The sequence below is a fragment of the Natrix helvetica genome (genome assembly GCF_964273705.1).
Source record: "Natrix helvetica genome assembly, chromosome: 2".
NCBI lineage: Eukaryota > Metazoa > Chordata > Lepidosauria > Squamata > Natricidae > Natrix > Natrix helvetica.
The window spans coordinates 85,092,481-85,110,981 of NC_138552.1; the positions used below are offsets into that span (position 1 = coordinate 85,092,481).

General features: G+C 42.0%; 1 protein-coding gene across 2 annotated transcripts in view; it reads left to right on the plus strand.

The window, feature by feature from the left end:
* Positions 1 to 4,675: 4,675 nt before the first annotated feature.
* The window catches only part of MTAP (methylthioadenosine phosphorylase), a 47,267-nt gene continuing 33,441 nt past the window's right edge, over positions 4,676 to 18,501 (plus strand). For both annotated transcript variants that reach the window (XR_014174368.1, XM_081941361.1), the window contains exons 1-4: positions 4,676 to 4,866; positions 13,756 to 13,842; positions 14,895 to 14,953; positions 16,784 to 16,951. Coding sequence is in view for 1 of the 2 variants with exons in the window: in XM_081941361.1 (XP_081797487.1) it covers positions 4,834 to 4,866; positions 13,756 to 13,842; positions 14,895 to 14,953; positions 16,784 to 16,951 (347 nt within the window). In the remaining variant the exon portion in view is untranslated. The remainder of the gene's footprint in view (positions 4,867 to 13,755; positions 13,843 to 14,894; positions 14,954 to 16,783; positions 16,952 to 18,501) is intronic.

Sequence of the window (18,501 nt, forward strand, 5' to 3'; positions counted from 1 at the left end):
TGAGAGGTCTAAACTTCAATTCCTTATCCCACTACAGATTAGGGCTGTGATGGCGAACCTATGGCATGTGGGCCACAGCTGGCACGCATAGCTATTTGTCAGGGCACGCAAGGCGTTGTCCTGTAAGCTGGCCAGCATGCATGCATGCGCTGGCCAGCTGACTTTGGCCTTCTTTTGAGGCCATTTTTTGCCCTCTGGAGGCTTCATTGAAGCCTCCAGAGTGTAAAAAACCAGCCCTATGGACAAAGCAGAAATTCAGGAATGGATTTCCAGTTTGCTCGAAGGGCTGTTTTCGCCCTCCAGAGCCTTCAGGGATCTTCAGGAGGCTTCCCTGAAGACTCCAGAGGGCTAAAAACAGCCCTACAAGCAAACAGGAAGTCCATCCCTAAACTTCCGGTTTGTCTGCAGGGCCGGTTTTTCACACTCCGGAGGCTGAAGGGAAGCTCCTGAAGCCTCCAGGAGGCCGGGGGAAGATGTTTTCGCCCTCCACAGGCTCCTATAAAGCCTCTGGAGCCTGGGGAGGGTGAAAAAAGCATGGCAAAAATGGGGGGAGCGCTGATCGTGCGCGCATGCACGCTGGGGTTGTGTGCATAGCATTATGGGTGTGGCATACCCGCGCACAACTCCCCTGAGCTCCTCCCACTTTTGGCACGCGAGCCAAAAAAGGTTCGCCACCACTGGATTAGGGCCTCTAAATGAGTTTTTATTGTACCATGTTCTTCCAATGTTCAGACAGTTGAATAGAAATGGCATTTGTAGATAGAAGCAGCAGTTCCAGAGTTTGACATTCCTTTGAAAAAATCAGATATAATATAATAAAATGCTCTACAAGTAGTCCTCAACTTACAATGGTTTGTTTAGTGACCATTCAAAGTTCCAACAGCACTGAAAAAGGTGCCATATGACCATTTTTCATACAACCGTTGCAACATCCCTATAGACATGTGATAAAAATTCAGATGCTTGGCAACTGGTTCATATTAATGACCAGTGACGTGCGGTGAGGTTTATGACTGGTGAGGCACTGACACAGTGCTGAGTTTCAAATATTTTTAGACTTGTGGACTTCAACTCCCAGAATTCCACAGCCAGGCATGCTCAGTTCCAATTTCTTCTCCTTCCTCCCTCTCTCCCTTCCTCCCCCTCTCTCAAACACACACACACACACACACACACACAAGTTGGATTGGACTATCTCTCCTACCCCTTCCCTCTCTCACTCACTCTCAAACAAACCCCCCCACACACAAAAGTTGGATTGGATATCTTTTCCAGTGGCTTGAAAGCAGCTCCTCTGCCATCCCCCCCATTCCCCTGCTGCCTTTCCCAAACACCTCCACCATTGCAAATGCAGCCTGCTGTCTGGGTGGGAAATGCCTGGAACACAATAAAGCCCACCCACCACCTCCTGCTGGCAGGCTGGGGTGAGAGGAGAGGCAGAGAAGCCGTAGGGGAGCCGATCTGAGCCTTCCAAAAGAAAGAGGCTGGGGGGAAGTGTGTGTACTACAGCATGGCTCTTTGCCTGGCTTCCTGCCTCCTCCTGTGGTCTCCTCAGTGCTCACTTGTGCTCTCCCTCCCCAAGTGTAGTTTGATTGCAGGCGGAGCCACGTTGCCTTTTCAAACTTGTAATCAGTGAAGCTGGGCTAGATTTTTATATAGTTTTATCCAGCTGTGTGTGTGAGAGAGAGAAATGAATGGGGGCTTGGGGAGGAAGTCACTACACTTGGGGAGGGAGAGCACCAGTGAGGAGACCACAGGAGGAGGCAGGAAGCCAGGCAAAGAGCCATGCTGTAGCACACACACTGGCCCCACAACGTGGCTCTGCCTGCAATCAAACTACTCTTGGGGAGGGAGAGCACAAGCGAGCCAGGGTCCTTCCCTCCAGCCTTTGCCCAAAGCCCTGCACAGCACCAGGAGAATGAAGTTTGAATTCCTCCCCCTCCCTCCAACCCACACGTACCTTTTCCAGCTTTTTTTAACAGTTAAGCAGAGTCATCCACGGTGAGGCAGTAACTAGCTCAGCTTTTTCCTTTTACTTTTTTTTCATGATGAGAGTGGTGAGGCTGTGCCTCACTTGCCTCACCTGACTGCACGTCACTGTTAATGACCATTGCTGTGTCCTGGGGTCATGTGACCACGTTTTGTGGCCTTTTGACAAGCAAAGTCAACAGGAAAACCAGATTCACTTAATAACCATGTTACTAATTTAACAACTGCAGTGATTCACTTAACAAATGTAACAAGAAAAGTCCTAAAATGGGGCTAAATTCACATAACAAATGTCTTGCTTAGCCACAGAAATTGTAAGTTAAAGAATACCTGTATTCCATCCCTTTTTTGGGTGGAGACTGGCAGGAAAAGGACATAACGTCTCAAACTGATATTCTGCCTTTTACAGTCACTATGGAAATGTTGAAAGCATGGGCAGCAAAGACACTAATTTTGAGGAAGACAGACACACATGAAGGGAGGATATTATTATTTTTAGTTGTGAAGCATTCTCATATTATAACATTTCCCACTAGGGAGATACGGTTGAAGTGGAGAAGATAGTGATGACACCAGGTAAGATCAGAGATAACTGGATAAGTCCTTTATGTCATAAGGAGTTGAAACAAAAAAATGATTCACTTTAAGACAGCTATTAAAGATAGAGAAGAGGACTTGGAATCAGAAAACCAGCTCCCTTTGGATGATCTTTGGCCAACTCACTTCTTCATACTTTTCCTTTCCTTGAAAGGTTGTCAGAAGACCGTGGCTGGGAGAAGACTGAAAAAAATATTCATGTGAAGAAAGGGACAAGGTATTACAGTGAGTTACAGTTTATCCCTTAACAGAGAAGTTCAAAAAGATAGTGGTACCCAAAAAATACATGAAGAAAATTCTCCAGTTGGCCCTTGACAATCCCTTGAATGGACATATAGACAGGGATTAGATTCTTTATCTAGCCGAGGAAAGATTCTACTGACGGGTCTTAGCTAGAAATAATGCTATTGATGACTACTGATGACAACTGATGTAACAAAAAGGATTATAAAATAAGCCACCCCAAAAATTCCTCTGGTCCTTTCACCATTTACAAAAATGGCATGGATATAGTCATGTCATTTCTGAAAGTGAACAAAGCACATTGATGTATTCCATTTGTATATAACAACAAAATTCAGTATCCTAAGGCAGACAAGCTTGCCAAATTAAATAACTGGTAAACTATCCAAAGTCTTCAGGATGGAAATCCCTGAATTATATTGATAGATCAGGAGACAAGCTTTGGTCATCAATATTAAAACATTTCTAAATTATGTGGGATTAAGAATGTAGGCACTAGTCCACAGGTGTCAAATTTGCCACGTCATGTTGCCATCACATGTTTTGTGACATTTTTCCCATTTGCGGAGCTGGGGGTGGCCGTGGCCTGCGTGTGACGGATACAGCCCATGGCCGCCAATTTGACACCCCTGTACTAGTCCACATCATCCTGAGTTTCCTGCTGCCTACCCTCTGCTTGAATACCTACAGTGAAGATCTTATTATCTATGGAGATTCTCAGTCATCCAGGTCATGGTTGTCTCAAAGGTGATTTTTCAAGAGGCAACGGACATTCTTTATTTTTCCTTGAAGAAAGGAAAGAAACTTCATTCAAGAAACTTCTTCATTTCTTCTTCAGTCTTATCACTTCTCTGGATAATCAGTTCCACTGCCAAGCTGTTCTTGCCATAGGTTTTTGTAATATTTAATGAAAAATTGCCTTCCTGCAGTCTATATCCTTTATTTCATGTACTGTATTTTGAGAGTGATGGGCAACACATATCGTTCAGTTGTTTTGGTCGATACAGTTTCTACGTAAAAAATAGGCTGCTCATACATTGTTGAATAATTTCCTAGTAAACTCCTATCTAAATACTAACCAGATCCAATCCTTTTCAGTATCTCACATCAGTCAAGGTTAGCGATGCCACCTAGCTGTTCCATCCAAAAGCCACATACAATTTTAAATAATTATCTTCCAACAATATGATCATAGGTTGCTATTGCCATCTTCTGGAATTTTTCTGAGTTCCTGCTACAACCATGAGATTTTTGATTCTCCTATTCAAATTCAAATTGTCTGTTTTAATGCTTCTTCCCCCGCCCCGCCCCCAAGAACATAAATAATGTATCAGTGATAAAACAAACTTTATTCAAGAACAGGCTTCCACACCACCAAATTAAAACATTATATTAGATTATCCGAGATGCCCATAAACACTGTACAACGTCCCAACTTCTGTTTGCTTATAAGCTTTCCCTTCATTTTATTCCTGAAATGAATAAAATTCATTGGTCAAAGAAGACACCCTAAAGAAGTCTTGATTAAACCACCCCGAATCTTCGTCGCATATTTGTGAGAGAATTTCTTTCTTTTCCTCTGGAACCGATTTGATCAGAGCCCCAACTGAGCTCAGCAGAAAATCAAAGCCAGGATACGTCCACTGGATTCCTTTTTTCCCCTCCTTTTTCCAAATCGATTTCCCCCACTTGGGCGGCTTTCAACGTGTGCTGGGGTTGGAAATCGGCTCGGCCCGACGAGGACCTCTAATGCAAAGCAAAGAGAGCTCCGTCAAATAATAATAATCATCATCTTTTTATAAAGCGCTGCAAAACCTCCGCCCATTCCCCGCCACCGAAGAAAGAAAACCGGGAAGCGGGGAGGACGGGGGACGGACTCGCGCAACGATATCGGCGCAAGGCGAGACGCTGGGATTTTTTCCCAGATTTTCAGGCTCCCGGCACGAGGGACCATCCCTGGGCGGAGAAGTCGGCACCGCCTCCTTCCTCTTTCTTCAGGCGAACATGGCTGCAGCCGCTGTCTGCTCGGCCGTGAAGGTAAGGCGCCTTTTGCCGTCGTTTTCGTCAAGCGGGGAAAGCCGGATTCGCGCTCCTTCGGCTTTCCCCGTTTGGGGAGGAGGTGGGGGGGGCCTTCAACACCCCCCACCGCGGGGGGGGGGGGATTTCCTCGGGGCTCCCGCGCCGCTGCAAAGAGGCGCCGGCGGGGCCTCGGCACGCGGGAGAAGCTCCGAAAACCGACTCCCCGCACCTTTTGGCCGGCCTAAGAATCAGCGCTTATCTCCGGCGGCGGCGGTGCCTGGCGGCGCGGGAGGAGGTGGGAGGGGGGTACTGTAAAGCTTCCGCTGTCCCGTGCTGCAAACGGGGGAAGCCCGGCTGGACGCTGGAAGATTTACTGCAGAGCAAAGGCGCGCAGGTGTGAGTTGTGTAAACGTTTGTTGCTGCTGCGGGCTGGAAAAGGGGGAAGAGAGCGCGCCTCGATCCCGGGGAGTGAGATTGTGGCAAGAAATCCGGTTTTCGAAAAGGGTTTGTAAGCTTGCCACTGTTGATCTCCTACTCCTGTAATCTCTTTTTTCTCTCCGCTTGTGCTGGACTTTATTCGACCTCTTTCCCCACCCGCTTTGATCCTTCTGCGGCCATTAGGCTGGATTTTCTCCAAATTTTCAGATGAAAGGGCAGGAGATAGATAGATCGTAGGGCTGCCTGCTTGCCTGCCTCCTTCAAGCAAAATGCAACGGGCAGAGAGCTCCTTACCCCCCCCCCCTCCAACCTCTGAAACGGGATCACCCCCAGCGTTGAACTGGAGGCTTTTTGGAAACCTTGGAAAGCAATACGGGTAGTTCTCCACTTACAATAGTTCACTTAATGACCAAAGTTACAACGGCCATGAAAAAAATGACTTGCAACCATTTTTCACACTTAAATGATTGTTGTGGTCACATTCCTGAAAACTGATTCATGTTTATGATGGTTGGATTGTCCCCCACTCATGGGACCCCCTTTTGGTGACCTTCTGACATGCAAAGTCAACAAGGAAACCAGATTCACTTAACAACCATGTTACTAATTTAACAACTGCAGTGATTCGCTTAACAAAGGTGGCGAGACAAGTCGTGGAATGGGGCAGAACTCCCTTAACAAATTTCTTGCTTGGCAATTTTGGGCCTCGATTGTGGTTGTAAGTCGTGGGCTACCTACCTGTACAATGGAAACAAAGCCCTACCTTTGCGATTGAATTCTTTTCCTGCCATTCTGCTAATGCAGAAAGCAGATCTGAATAAAAACAAATCGCTATACAAATACATAAAAACTTATGGTAACAAAAACTAGCACCTATACCTGAACGTGCCTAAACCCGAGTAATTTTCTTGGGTACATACCCTCATGGAAATCTGTTGGCTATTTTGACATATGTATATGATGGCTCTACTGATATTTCCCTATCTTAACCAGGTTCAACCCTGACTAGCTTTTCATAATGTGCAAGATTGCTACCAGCAAAAATTCATTTTTCTATCAATCAGAATAGAGTTGGAAGGGACCTTGGAAGTCTTCTAGTCCATCCTCCTTATACCATTTCAGACAACTGACTGTTCAGTCTCTTCTTAAAAACCTTTAGTGATGAAGCACCCACAACTTCTGAAGGCAAGCTGTTCTGCTGGTTAATTGTCCTCACTGTTAGGAAGTTTCTTCTCACATTTACCAAGGAAGCCGATAGTCTCTTCCTGTTGTTCTTTGTGATCAGACAAAAATGTACTTAGTTAGGCAAGTATGTGGTTTATAGTAGTGAAATCCGCTAGCCTGTCTTATATTACAAGGAAGTCAAAAGACACGTTGTAGAGAGCATTGTCCACCTTGCCAAACTGTAGCTTGATCAGTTAAAGAATCCATAGTTTGATGTTTGGATGGAAGAACATAGATTAAACAAATTTGTCAACCCATGTTCATTCAATAGCAGAGTTGGAAGGGACCTTGGAGGTCTTCTAGTCCAAACCCCTGCCTAGGCAGGAAACCCCATACCGTTCCATACAAATGGCTATCCAACATCTTCTTAAAGACTTCCAGTGTTGGGGCATTCACAACTTCTGGAGGCAAGCTGTTCCACTGATTAATTGTTCTAACTGTCAGGAAATTTCTCCTCAGTTCTAAGTTGCTTCTCTCCTTGATTAGTTTCCACCCATTGCTTCTTGTTCTACACTCATGTGCCTTGGAGAATAGTTTGACTCCCTCTTCTTTGTGGCAACCCCTGAGATATTGGAATACTGCTATCATGTCTCCCCTAATCCTTCTTTTCATTAAACTAGACACACCCAGTTCCTGCAACCATTCTTCATATGTTTTAATCTCCAGTCCCCCTAATCATTTTTGTTGCTCTTCTCTGTACTCTTTCTAGAGTCTCCACATCTTTTCTACATTGTGGCAACCAAAACTGAATGCAGTATTCCAAGTGTGGCCTTACCAAGGCATTATAAAGTGGTATTAACACTTCGCGTGATCTTGATTCTATCCCTCTGTTTATGTAGCCTAGAACTGTGTTAGCTTTTTTTGGCAGCTGCTGCACACTGCTGGCTCATATTTAAATGGTTGTCTCCTAGGACTCCAAGATCCCTCTCACAGTTACTACTATTGAGGAAGGTACCACCTATACTGTACCTGTGCATTTTGTTTTTCTTGCCTAAATGTAGAACCTTACTCTTTTCACCATTGAATTTCATTTTATTAGATAGTGCCCAATGTTCATGTTTGTCAAGATCCTTCTGTATCTTAAGCCTGTCTTCTGTTGGCCATTCCTGCCAGCTTGGTGTCATCTGCAAATTTGATGAGTTCCCCATTTATTCCCTCATCCAAATCATTGATGAAGATGTTGAAGAGTACTGGGCCTAAAACAGAATTTGGGGTACTCCACTGCATACTTCCCTCCATGTAGATGCAGTTCCAATGAGGACTATACGTTGAGTGCGGTTGATCAGCCAATTATGAATCCATCTGGTGGTGATGCTGTCCAACCCACATTCTTCTACTTTATCTAGTAGTAGGTTATGGTCTACCTTATCAAATGCCTTACTGAAGTCCAAGTAAACTATATCGACGACATTCCACTGGTCCACTAATTTTGTCACTGTCAAAGAATGCAATAAGATTAGTCTGGCATGATCTGTTTTTGACAAATCCATGTTAGCTTTTGGCTATTACTTTGTTTAATTCTAGGTGTTTGCTAATTCGTTGCTTGATTATCTTTTCCAGAATCTTTCCTGGCATTGAGGTCAGGCTGATAGGTCTATAGTTTCCTGGATCTATTTTTTTTCCTTTTTTGAAGATGGGAACCACATCAGCTCTTTTCCAGTTCTCTGGCAGTTTCCCGGTGCTCCAGGATCTCTGAAAGATATAGTTCAGTGGTTCTGAGATCTCATCTGCCAGTTCCTTCAGAACCCTGGGGTGTAATCTGTCCGGTCCTGGTGATTTGAACTCGTCTAGGGTAGACAAATGCTCACTTACCATTTTCTTCCCTATTTCAAATTGTGTTCCTAATCTGATATTTGTGGTGCTGTTTTTGATAGGTTGGACTGTTTTATCCCTTTGTTTAAAGACAGATGCAAAAAATGAGTTAAATAGTTATGCTTTCTCCCTGTTGCTTATCATCGTCTTGCCACTTTCTCCCAACAATGGACCAATTGTTTCCTTAACCTTTTCCTTGTTTTTAACGTTGGAAGAAGCTTTTTTTGTTATTTTTTACTTTTGTGGCAAGACTTTCTTCATTGTGAGCCTTGGCCTTCCTCACTTCATCTTTACAGGCTCGGGCTATTTGCTGATATTCTGCCTTAGTTATGTCCCCCTCCTTCCACTTTTTATACTTAACTTTTTTGTCTTTTAATTTATCAGAGAGTTCTTTATGCAGCCATGCTGGTTTCTTTTGGGAGCTGTTATTTTTCTTCTTCATTGGTGTTGTGCTAGACTGAGCTTTTGTAATCTCATTTTTCAAAATTTCCCAAGCTTCTTGAGATGTTTTCCCCCTGAGGATTCTCATCCATGGAATTCCTCCCAAAGCTCTCTCTTAAGTTTATTGAAATTAGCTCTCCTAAAGTATGACTTTGTTCTACTACTTGTGTATGCATAATGTTGAATTCCAATATTGCATGGTCACTTGCCCCCAGGGTTCCTGTGACTTCAACACCTTCTATCATTTCCTGTCTCTTAGTAAGAATTAAGTCTAATATGGCCTCTCCCCTTGTTTCCTTCTCTACTTTTTGGGAAACAAAGTTGTCTGCTAGGTTTGTTAGGAACCTGTTGGATCTTCCACTTGGTGCAGAGTTTGTTTCCCAGTTGATGCCAGGGTAGTTAAAATCCCCCATTACTATTGTGGTGTGCTTCCTACATACCTTGGTTAGCTGACTAGCAAAAAGTTCATATATTTCCTCTGCTTGGTTGGGTGGCCTGTAGTATAGATCTATGGCAATGTCATCCCCGCCCCCCAACCTTTAATATTGACCCAAATGCATTCAAGATAATTCTCATCATTATTGTGCTCTATTTCTGTAGAGATGTGGTTATTTGTTATATATAGTGCAACTCCACCTCCTCTTTTATTTGGTCTATTTCTTTTAAATAATTTAAATCCTTCTAGCTGTATGTTCCATTTGTGGGTTTCATCCCACCAAGTTTCTGTATCTGCCTTCATTTACTTGAATTTCTAATTCACCCTGTTTATTCCTCATACTCTGTGCATTGGTGTATAGATATTTGAGTCCATTTTGATTGACCCCGTGTTTACTGTCTACATAACCTGTGTTATGCCTGACTGCCCCTATTTTCTTGCCATTTGTATGATTCATGCACATGGTATGGCACTCACTATTACATGCTTGGTTTTGCATGACAGCAGGAGTGATAACCTTACCCGCACAAACATCTATGTTACATGCACTGATAACCCTATGAGTTTTAGATTGCTGGGGGCAGAAATGTTCTGTATCAATTAATTCTCTGTCCCCGCTGTTCAGTTTAAATGTTTATCCAGAAAATCTGTGAATTTAATGCCAAGTAACTCAGTCCCTTTCATGGATGGGTGCAAACCATCTCTTTTGTACAGTTTTTCATTAGACCAGCTGCAGGCATCATGACTAATAAAACCAAAGCCTTCTCTTTTACACCACTCCTTTAGCCACATTAAACTCTGCTACACGCTGGCCCTTCCCTTTTTGTTCCTTATATACTGGTAAAACCTCTGAAAAGATAAGCCTACAACCTACACTACTAAGTTCATATCCCAAGCTCTGGAAATCATTCTTCACAGAAAGTACATCTTTTTGGGACAGATCATTTGTGCCAAGATGTATAATAGCATCAACGTCACAGTCTTTACTTACATTCTTGACCATCTTAAGAATACGCCTCTTGTCTCTGCTGGCAGTAGCACCCGGCAGACACCTGACCTCTTTTAAAACCTCCATATCCTTTTCTAAATTTACATCCCTTACGATTGAATCACCAACCAGAAGGTGACTTCTCTTTTTACATACCTTGATCTTCTTATGCGAATGATGTGTGATACCTGGGTCCCCATTTCGCCTTTCCAAAGAAAGTTCTTCATTTTGGACCATGATCCCCTGCTTATTTGAGCCATCATTATCACAACTACCTTGACCTGTCTCTTTAGTGTCCCTATTAAGGTCAGCAAAGGCTCTATATCTGTTATGCTGGGTCACAGCAAAAGCTTTGTGTTTATGGTTCACAGCTCTCACCCAGCCAGATCCCACGGTTGTCCAACTGCTCTTCTCCTGCAGGATCTTTGCAGTAGTTTTTATAACATGAAGTTGCCATGGACTAAAATAGGGCTTCATGGCTTATCTCCCTTTATTGTACAAGTAGTCCTTACTTTACGATCACAATTGAGCCACAAATTTCCATTGCTAAGCAAAGTAGTTGTTAAGTGAACTTTGCCTCATTTTATGACCATTTTGCCACAGTTGTTGATTGAATCTTTGAAGTTGTTAAGTGAATCACACAGTTGTTAAGCAAATATGGAGTCCCTCGTTGACATTGCTTGTTGAAAGCCAGCTGGGAAAGTTAACAAATGGTGATCATTTGACCATGGGGATGCTGCAGTGGTTGTGAAAAGGTTAAAAATGGTCATAAGTCACCTTTTTCAGTAGGTCACTGAACAAATGCCTGTAAGTGGAGGACTACCTGGGATCAAAATGCAGAGTGTCTTATATGGTATTATCTATTTACCGGGAGCAATTAAGTCAGTGATGTTAGAAAATATTTTTGAGGGTAAGACTGCATAATAAAGTTGGTTATATCTGGTTCACCCTTAAAAAACAGAAAAACAATTACTTTGCCAAGCTCATGTCATAAACATTAACTACTGCATGGAAATTTTGAATCAGAGTTTACATAATTCTTATCCCCTCTGCCTATTGCTTTGTGGATTTCTTGTTAAATCAGCACATTAACTATCAAATTCCCATTATGCGATAAGATGTTACACAGAATCCATGGCAAATATCAAAAGACCTTGCCTTCTGTGCTAATGAAAGAAATTATATATAATGTCATAAAAACTATATAGTTAAAAATAGAACAGGGTATTTTTAAAAACTTCTGTAGGATCAATCTCAAATAGGGCTTTGCTTTTTTTAAAAAAAATATGTGTATCACAATCAATGGCCTCTTTACTAATTTGATTTTCAAGCAATGTTTCAGGGAATCTTGCCATTCTTAGACTTCTGCACAGGGACTAGAAAAAAGTAGCCTATCCTCCTTTAAACATACTGTATTTTTCGCCCTATAAGACGCTCCGGAATATAAGACGCACCCAATTTTAAAGGAGGAAAATCTAGAAAAAAAAGATTCTGAACCAAATATTGTAGTAAAATATTTTATATCAACTGTATAAAGTTAACAGCAGTTTAAGAACAATTTTATGCCTGCCCCATTTTTAGATGACCCAGGTGGCTACATTCGGCGTATAAGACGCACCCAGATTTTCACCCTCTTTTTTGGAGTAAAAAAGTGCGTCTTGTAGGGCAAAAAATACGGTAGTTTATTTACTGCTCTTATGTTCTAAGTAAATTTGCAAGTGGGAATTAGGTGCTATAGGATTACTGCACTTCCCTGGAGAAGCATGGGTGGTGGAGAATCCCAGTAATATACAGAGTCAATGATGAGACAACGTGATAGAGTGGTGTTGGCGAATCTTTTCGGCACCGAGTGCCAAACCAGAAGAGCAGCCCCCCAGTGCACATGTGCGCGCCGGGAAAATGATGTTCCAGTTTCCAGCACACGCGCACCCACCCCGGCTACCTGATCTTCCAATTTCTGGCATGCATGCGCGCTAAGACCAGCTAGCCGGCATGCCGGAAACCGGAAGAGCAACGGGTGACAGCTTGCGTGCCCGGAGAGATGGCTCTGGGTGCCACTTCCAGCACGTGTGCCATAGGTTCGCCATCACAGTGATAGAGGATAATTTCCATACCACATGAGTGGGCAATCTTTGGTTTGGAAGTTGGAGCCATGTGCCAGTGATTTGATCCTGAGGGGGTTGCAGGCATGTCGGTCAACCCTACCCACCTCACAAGGTTGTGGATGTAGGGAAAATAGGAGAAGGAAGATATGTTGGTTATGTTCGCCATCTTGAGATATTTCTAAAAATAATAAAGGTGGTATATAAATAAATATTTTGGCCTAGATTTTTAAAAGTTTTATTTTAAGTTGAGTTTTTAGCTTTCTTGAGGGGCAGTTAAGAGACAAGATTTATTGAAATACTCTCATTGTATTCCTTTTCACTGTTTACTTTATTCTTTTACTTTCTTCTGTTTACACACCTTTCATTTTCTTCCTAATTTATTGTAAGCCGCTGAGAGCAACACCATAGTGAGGTAGGCAGCAAATAAATTTAAGAAATTAATAAGGTTTAAGACATCAACTTGCCAAAAGAGCTAGTTGAGTTACGGGTGAAATGCTGTGGACTGGGATTGCCCATTCTATCTCATGTAGTAGAACGATCCAGAAGCTACTTCACTAATATTACATTGGAGCTTTCTCCAGCCTTGGTGCTTCTGGGATGTGTAGATGTTTGACGAATTGAAGTCTACATATCTAGCATGTGTCTGGTTTAGGGAAGACTGCATTAGAGACTTCTAGAAGTTTTTCAGTTTTTAAGAGTAGAGATTTCCTGTTCATTCAACGAAAACATTACCAGCGTTGCTAACTGTATGGCTTCATTGAGCAATCTAGAACCAAGAAAAGAAATAAGGAGGCAGGCCTGTTCCTCTCAGTGTTGTTGTTGAATTATTTGTTCTTCTGGGCTTCTGGCAGCTTACAAAGGAAGTGAGGTTTGCTACCGTGCCTGTTTGGACAAGAATGGCCTACAGAAACTCTTGATGGCCATCTGTTTCTAGTACTTTTCCCATCTGTCCTGCATTGTGATTAAGGGAGTCGCTTAAGGCTAAAGCAGGGTGGGTTTGATTTAAATCACAATTTAAATCACTCGTAAAAAGGCTTGATTTAAATCAACTCGATTTAAATCATAATTTTTAAAAATCAACTCTCATCTCTGTCCCGCAGCAGCTCCTCCTCTGACTTGCTGTTGACTCACTGACAGTTCCAATATTGCAGAATATACAGCCTCATGCTACATAACTAAGCTCCATTTCATGCTGAATGAACTAAATTATTAATGTATCTTAAATAGAAAACTAGATAGATTTTTACTCCAAACGCATTTATTAAAATAAATGTAATAAAAAAAATTTAAAAACTTTTTTTAAAAAAAAACTCATCAATTTTTATCCACCCTGGGCTAAAGAGATGTGTTAGCTAGCCATATCAAAATAAATAAAGCAATAAAGAAATTGTGATGTTAGTGGTACATTCCTGAAGAATTTATCCTTTTATATTGTCTTCTAATCTGTATTTCTTCTTTGGAAGATTGGAATTATCGGAGGGACAGGTCTGGATGATCCTGAGATATTAGAAGGTCGAACAGAGAAATACATTGATACACCATTCGGAAAGGTGTGTATAGCTAACAAAGCCATTTTTGTTTTGTGTGTGTGTATAGTATGCTAAGGGAAAACACCTGAAATAGAGCTATATTTCCAAGAATTCCTCATAGGTTTCTATGAAAAAAAACATCCAGTACCAGTTTGACTGGATTTTTAATACAGCGTGATTAACATTTTCAAGGGTTGAATGAAGAAAGATAAGGAAGTCCTCATAAAACATTATAGTTCTCTGAATGATATCCACCATGTGTTTTTCGGGTGCCCATATTATTTATACTCTCCTGGCAAATGGCTGTGATTTCATGGCAGCTGGCTATGGGTCCACAAATTCAGCTCTCCTTATGTACACGTGAAAAAGGCTTGTACATATTGGGTCTATTTAGTGGAGCAGGTGTATTCACAAAGTGTGACTTCATATAAGTTTCAGATTTATTAGATTTACTCCTCATAGAATATTTCTCATAGAATCAGAGCTCATCCTGCTGTTTAAGGATGATGCAAAATTGTCTTTCCGGAATGTTCTGTACTTTGAATTAGTCCCATACCATTCACTAAGAAACCCAAGCAGTCAGGTCCCAGAATAGCCATTACTGGTTGGTGGCCTGTTGCTATTGATCCTGTAATTCTGCTGTCTCCAACCTTTCTAGCTCGGCAGAGATGGTGGCGTGGCGGGGAGAGGGGATGGTTTCGTGTGCATGTTACTTCTACAAATGCAGCTTTGTGCGTGCGTGCGTGCGTGCTTACCCACCAGTTCTATGGCCCAATTACAAATGGGCTACTGCCCTGCACCAGGATGTGGACCGGGGGGTTGGGGAACCCTGCTGTAATTGTAATATTCTGAAGAATGTACGACATAACTTTGCAGTTGTTTTTTGTACATCAAAGTCTGTCAACCTATTGAGATGTATTTCTGCATATGATTTAATGTGTAGGATTGTAGTGCATAATGGATTTCCACTTCGATTCTGCATTAGTGGCAGTTCAGATTTTTTAAAATTTGTTGGTGGGGTTTTATGATGCTTCTGAAGTATATGTTTGAATGTGTGTTGTTTTTAATTCCAGCCATCAGATGCACTGATTTCAGGAAAGATAAAAAACGTAGACTGTGTGCTTCTATCCAGGTATGTGAAATCCCTTTAAAACACATGAATTAGAGTTGCATTAGAAAATGTGATGTGCCATTTATCATAATCAAGCCAAACCTTGAAGCTTGCTAACTATGCAAATTGGATTGAGAGCTGTTTGGCAGCTAACCGAGGAGCTCTGCAAGAGTTTCCATGTGCCATCATCTCTTCTTGCTTCCTAGAGCAGTGATGGCTAATCTTTTTGTCGTCGCATGCCGAAAGCGCCCGCACCCATAATGCAATGCAACCTGCGCGTGCGTGCACAACCCGCCGCCCCCCACATGCACACATGACGTCTTTGCCCTCCCACATGTGTGCGCATCTCCTGCATGCACCCTGACCCCTTCACATGCACGACACAGACCCAAAAATCAGCTGGACGGCAGGAGGTGTACATGCATGCGTGGTGGAGCTGAGCTGGGGCGACAGCTCGCATGCCCACATAGAGGGCTCTGCGTGCCACCTGCCATAGGTTCGCCATCACAGTCCTAGAGGCTCACCAATCAGGCAGTTGATAGAAGGCATAGTATGGGTGGTGGGAAGTAGCAACTTTCACAATAAATTACATAATCACACAAATTGCCCATCTCGAGGTTGAGGATTATATCAATTACTCATGAAATTCTTCCAAATATAGGATTATATACTTTATTGCACTGAGGACACGATGGTTCCGTGGTTAATGACATTGAGCTTATCAGCTGGAAAGCTGACAATCCAAGACTTGAGCGCCACGTGAAGGGTGAGCTCCCATTCTTTGCCCCAGCTGTGGCCAACTTAGCAGTTTGAGAAGGTGCAATTAGATAAATAGGTACCACTTTGGTGGGAAGGTAACAGTGTTCCCTGCCTCTCAGCGTATAATCATGCTGGCCTCAGGACCATGGAAATTGTCTTCAGATAACAGTGGCTCCCTTGGTTGAGGAACAGAGAGGAATACCACCCCCTAAAGTCGGACATGACTGGATAGGGGAGACCTTTGCTTTACTTTATTGAATGGATTAAGTTTCTTAACTTATTCTTTTTCATTTTCTTATGAGCTTCCTTGTCAAATGAACTGTGATTTGGGATAGAGAAACCTAAGGACTGAAAAAAAAAGTCCCTTATGGGTATAAGCATGATAAAGGCTCTTAGTCCAAACACATTTTTTAAACAAAATCTAATATATGAACCAAGAACCTCATGACCTGCAGCTGATGTCTGCTCATCTGGCCTACAAGGTGAGTAATATAGATAATCTGGACGATTCTGGATTGACCAATCTAGAAGCTTTTCCTTTTTGCTTACTCAAAAAGCTGCTTTTTCCCCCTGTGCTTCAAATTGTAGCTGTAGCATCAAGCACTAATAAGATAGTTGAGGGATTCTGAGAAGGGGCCACCATGTTTAGATCACAGTTTGACTTCTTGTCACCCTGGTCTTGGTGTCCAGTATTCTCCTCAACTCACATTTGAATAAGGTTGGGATAAATTATCCATAGCTCCAATGAAACTCAAAGCCCCCTAAGAAAAGTGCTCTGGGGTATCATTTCAATAAATGATCATTTTCATTGCAATTGTAATGAAGTGGATTGTAATTTTTCTAGCCCACCTCACTTTTTGAATGTGCCTATTGTCCTGTTGCTCAAAAAGGCCAGTTATGAACCTTCAACCTGAAAAAAACCTTCAGCATCTTTAGCTGAAATGCGTCAGAGCAAATCACAATTTGCCATATCGCTTCCTGATTGCAGTGCAGATTTAACTGCCCAAGTAGCTTGTCCCATTTATTATTCTCCATTATTCTATTATGTTTTTAGGTTTAACCAGATTCCTTCTCTCTTTTTTTTTTCCCTAGGCATGGGAGGCATCATTCTATCATGCCAACAAACATCAATTTCCGTGCCAATATGTGGGCACTAAAAGAAGAAGGTTGCACTCATCTATTAGTGACTACTGCCTGTGGCTCATTACGAGAAGAGATTCAGCCTGGAGATCTTGTTATAATTGACCAGTTCATAGACCGGTAAGGAGAGTGGGGGGGTGGAATCTGGTTCTGTATAGAGTTAGAACTAACAGAAATAGAATCAAGTCAAATTTGGCAAGAGATTCTGCTACTTTGATATAATTCCAAAAATCCACTTCTGTCAAATGCATTAAGCACTATTTTTAATCAGTAATGGCAAGCGCATTGTTTTATTCCAATAAGAGAGCCAACCTCTCATGCAGAAGTACATACAGGAAGAGGAGGAGAGATCTCAGGGGATTAAGAAACTGCCATACATTATACCATATCACCACCATATGATGATACTTCACCCCAGAAAAACAATCATCATGCTGCCTGCTTTATTGAAAGACTTCTTGTCCTTTGGCGGTGTTGAAAAAAGATTGCACTATTTGTCTTTCTCCATTGTGGTGGAGATGGCATCCAATTGTCTTTTTCTCCTTCTTAGAGAACAAAATGTCTTGGATAAGTCTATTCTGCTGAGATTTCCCCAGCTCATCTGCCAAGTTTGCAGAAAAGGAAAGTACAAGGGTGGAGAAGCAAGAGATATCTATGGTTAGGAGGAGAGAGTAGGTGGACAACAGAGGGAGAGAGGTTGGAAGCTTTAAAGGCATCAAGATGTTTTGAATTACTTTTTAAAGTAATTGGGAAATTGACCCCTCTTTTTGCACTGTTCTACACTGACTCTTTAATTTACAGTTGTTCATAGATGCAATTTATTTTTAAAAACCCAGACTTTTCTTAATTTACTACTTTTCATAGATGTAATTGATAAAAAATATGAATTATTATTAAGCCAATCACAAGGAAAATGTGTCATATGTCTCTTTAAGGTTTATCCGTTTAGCTTTTAATATATCTGATGCACAGGAAAGATTTCTGCGGTTTTTTTAGCCTAGTTTTCTAAGCTAGGTTAGACCAGCATTCAAGTCACAATACAGACTGTGTATTTTGGTGTTTTAAAGCACATTGATACCATCGCTTGGTCTCTTTTTCCTTCCTTTACTTCTGCACAAAAGGAATTACTGTTGGAGGAGACAGCATGAAGAAGGGGGGGAAATAAAATGAAAAGTGCAATTGACTTATCAGATTTCATTTATTATTAGGTAGAAACAATTACGGTATTTATTAAAGAAACTGGAATGGATCTTGAATGTTTTTATAAAGTGAGCTATTCTATTCTAAAAGCCCAGCTCTACAGACAGTCCTTAGTGCCTGATTTCTTCCACCATTGCCATGGACCCAATTCATGCTTCCTGCAATTCACATACCCAAACCCATCTGTGTCAGGCTCAGCCCAGGAATGACATAGTCATAGAACAATCCAACCAAACGTCAGGTCTTTATTTTCTTACATCATATAGACAGAATCTTACCAGACTAAAGGTATAGTGATGGATTGTGTCTGTGAAGGGAGAGGTGTTGTGATGGACTACAGTGAAGCGGTAGGTTCCCAAGAAGGAGGAGACACATTCTGGAGGGGGAGGGGGAGCGAGGCCAGAGAACAACATAGGTCTGGAACTGCATTGAAGAAAGAAGAGATTTAGGACAGCCATTCCCTAGCTTCT